The sequence below is a fragment of the Dasypus novemcinctus genome, chromosome 12, assembly GCF_030445035.2.
Source record: "Dasypus novemcinctus isolate mDasNov1 chromosome 12, mDasNov1.1.hap2, whole genome shotgun sequence".
NCBI classification, from domain to species: Eukaryota; Metazoa; Chordata; class Mammalia; order Cingulata; family Dasypodidae; genus Dasypus; species Dasypus novemcinctus.
Window position 1 is genome coordinate 23,182,870 of NC_080684.1, and position 3,948 is coordinate 23,186,817.

At 36.7% G+C, this 3,948-nt stretch overlaps 1 protein-coding gene across 1 annotated transcript; it reads right to left on the minus strand.

Annotated features, from left to right (window-relative positions):
* Positions 1-872: 872 nt before the first annotated feature.
* On the minus strand, positions 873-1,826 carry LOC101440575 (olfactory receptor 6C2-like). Its single transcript, XM_058309213.2, has one exon. It carries the CDS (start codon positions 1,824-1,826, stop codon positions 873-875), a length of 954 nt encoding a protein of 317 aa, XP_058165196.2.
* Between the last annotated feature and the right edge of the window lie 2,122 nt (positions 1,827-3,948).

Sequence of the window (3,948 nt, forward strand, 5' to 3'; positions counted from 1 at the left end):
GAGAGATTGAGAAAGTTTGAGAGAATAGAAATAATTTCCATTGGTTTATTTTGCCTTATAATGAAAATATCCACTCCTAGGGCACGATTTTAAGAATACTTGAACTGAAAGTTCTATTATGATGCCATGACTCATTATTTTTAGTTTCAACTATGAATTTGTTTGAATTGACACCAACCAAGCTGTGTAGGATTCCACGGTCTTTGGTCTGTTGCTCCCAACCCTAATATCTTCATTTACAATAGAAGAAACGAACACCTGGTTTATTAGAGGATTTATTTAGTATCACAGTCTTGTAGAAAAAGACAAGTACTGAGTTTGAAGTTCCTTTTAAAAATAAATTTAGTATGCTGAAATATTTCCATATTAGTCTTTATTTATCTGTTCTGCTGATTATGGTTAAAGATTTGAGTTCCATTTTGCAGGGTCCCTGTAAGAAGATGATTGTATTGCAACAATGAGAAATAAAACACCTCCACCCAAATATATAGTGTACCTCAGATGAAGAAGGATTCCTTAGTGTAATAAAAAGTTATTAATCTGAAAAAATCAACAGACAGAAAGAGAATTGAAATTTTCTTGCTCTCTTTTTGTTCTTCAGCCATAGAGATGATGAAATTTTGTTTGGGCTACAAGAAATCTGTTTCATGTCTCTTTAAAGTGCCCCATTATGAAGTAAGGTTTTTTGAAATAAGACCATGATCCTTACTTTACTCTGTGGCTCTAGGAGTAATATAAAATAAACTTTGTTGGTTAAACAGCCTATACTATAGATCTGCATTAGAATGCATAGCAAAAGAAGAAATACTTATATGTATATATTTTTGGTCATATTTTTGGCCATTTACTTAGAATATATTCAAATCAATCTCCTAATTCTTTGAGAGAAATGCAGTTTTTTTTATTGTATCTTTGAAGGCTTGTTGGACTTGCTTATTCCGTAGAGTGTAAATGAAGGGGTTCATCAAAGGGATAACTGAGGTGTTGAGCAATGCCACCACCTTATTAATGGACACCCCTTCCTTTGGTGGTTTGATATACACAAAGATGCAACTTCCATAGGTGATGGAAACTACAACCATGTGGGAAGAACAGGTGGAGAAAGCCTTTTTCCTTTGTTGAGCAGAAGGAAGTCTTACAATGGTCTTGATGATGTATGTGTAGGACAAAATCACACACACAAGAGTGACTATGAGGGTCAGCACTGCCATGATTAATATAAGTTTTTCTATGAGTTCCGTGTCTGAACATACAATCTTCAGAAGAGGAGAAGCATCACAGCCAAAATGGTCAATGAGATTGGAGTTACAGAAATCCAGCTGAAGTCCCAGGCCAAGAGGTGGGAGAATGACCATTAGCCCAGTCATCCAACAGCAGAGGACAAGCGTGGTGCACACCCTGTCGCTCATGATGGTGGTGTAGTGCAGGGGCTTGCAGATGGCCACGTAGCGGTCATAGGACATGGCGGTTAGAAGAAAGAATTCTGTTGCTCCAATGAGGATGACAAAAAATAACTGAGTGATACAGGCATTATAGGTAACAATTTTGTCCCCAGTTGTCAGAGTGTACAGGAATCTAGGTACACAGACAGTTGTTAATATTATTTCTAAAATGGAGAAATTTCGAAGGAAAAAGTACATAGGTGTTTTGAGGTGAGAGTTCACCAGTGTGAGCAGGACAATGATTAGATTTCCAGCCACAGTAAAAACGTAGGTGAGAAACAGAAATACTAACAAAACAACCTGTAGGCGCAGGTCATCTGTTAGTCCTAGTAAGATGAATGTAGTTATTGTAGAATGATTTCTCATCACTGTCTTCAGATACATAATGAGTCTGCTTCAATAAATCAAAAACTGTGAATCTGAAGGATAGACATAAAATAAAATTTTGGTGTGCTTAAAGTGAAAATCCAACCAAGGCCTTAGAACTCCAACCCCTTTTTTTAAAACTTGTTCATCAAAATGTTGGTAGAAATGATTGCATGCTTCTTTATTGCTCTGGATTCTGCTTTCCCAAGGTCTTTGGAGATGGACTATTGGAAAACACTCCTCTGAAATTTCAATTACACTCCAGTTACAGAATAAATTTTAAAGTAGAAAGAAAGTACCAATAAGATCTCTCAGCCAATTGAAATGATCTTGGGCTTTACCCTAATTTTCTTAATAATTAGTATCCTAATTGTCAATGCCTAGTAAATGACTTTGTGAATGTAGGTTAAAGTTAAAAAGTCTGCATCAAAATTTTTATTTCTTCACTTGTCCTGGTAGCACATCATGTCATTCTCATACACCATGATAATAAAATACCACCAATGTATTATCTGCACATTTCTCCCCTTCTTTGAAATCCTTCTTCCCTTCAAATAATCTGTGCTTAATCTTGCCCACATGCTGGAGTAACCATTCTGTGGCTGCTGACATTAGGTGCTGAGTTCCAGAAATACCTGAATTTTCCTGAATCCCATACTCTTCTAGGGATTTCTTCTTAGCATCCTTTTTTATAAAAATAGGCTGAAATATTATAGCCTGTTTCCCTGCTGTGTATCAATTTGAATAGTCTCTGCTTCGTTTTCTCCTCTGAATTCCTATACCATCTGATGCCTAACATCCCACCCATTCCTTCCCTTCCCAAAACACAGAAATGGAATTTTCTTTTGGTCCTTCCAGGAGAACAAAATCATGACCTTAGACTACCATGATCCTGGGTGGGAACCTGTGCTTTATATAGAGATATTTCTGTTCTCAAATGCCTTCCATTCTGAACCCCTGCCATCACCTTTAATAACGTAAATTTTATATCCTCCCCCATGGGTAAAGGAGGAAGAATTCCTCTTGGGTGAATAGCCATGATTCCTTTCTCAGATTTGCCTTGCCCCTGGCAATCTTGAGGCATTGCTGCTTTTATCATGTTGCCTCAGGGCATTTTTCTCTCCGGTGCTCTCAAGGAAAGACTCAGTGTTTATTCCTCCAAAGAAGAGTTAATAGTAGGAATTATTAACAAGGATTGAATATGACTTGGAGAATAAATTAAATTTGGCTATTAAATATGGATCTTCTTAACAAATCAAATCTTATCTATGAGTTCTGTGAATTTACCTCCCTGTGTTGCTCCTTCTGAGGATCTTGTAAAAGAAACCGTCTTTTACTACCTCCCAGGAAGCCCTAGAGTAGTTTTCCGATATCTTGAATTTCCTCCCTAGTCACTTACCTTCTCAGTAATGGGGCCAATATTATACATCTCATTGTCAGTAGTTGAGTATAACCCCCATCAAACTGGATAAAAAAATACAAAATTTCCAGGAACCTGTAATTTTAGGATTTTGGTCAATTGTTAATAACGTCGATTACTTAAAATTTTAGCTTTTCCGGTACTTTTTTTTAATTTTAAAAATTTAAAGAAGCCTTAGCTTACATATATTTGACATAAAAAATACGGGGGATTCCCATATATTCCACTCATACTCTCCCCAATATCTTAAGAGCATCTGTTTCTTTAATAAGTGACTAGAATAAAATCTCCCCATGAGACACCAATTATTTTATTAATATGAATAATTTTTATGTGTTGCTATATTCCCCACAAAATACCCTAAGTGTGATTTTCCTCTGACCTTTGGGAAAGCTTTTTCTGTTATGGAGGGTTGCTACAGTGGAAACAGGGTTTATAGACAACTTCATAGAAAAAAGCTGCTACCTAGGCTATGGGAGAAATGATTTGCCTCGTTTTGGCAGCCATTTAGTAAAGTATATTCACAGAAAGCTTACTCGACTAAAAATAAGTGTTTCCTAGTAGCCGCACATCTTTCCACTGACTGCCTCTCCTGTTCTTTCCTTCTGCTTCTTCTCCCTTCATAACCCAGTGTCTTCAAAACCTCATTGCCTTCATGGTGCCCAATACATTGAGGCCAAATTAGTATCCTGGGTACAAGCAGATTTTTCTAGATTATTT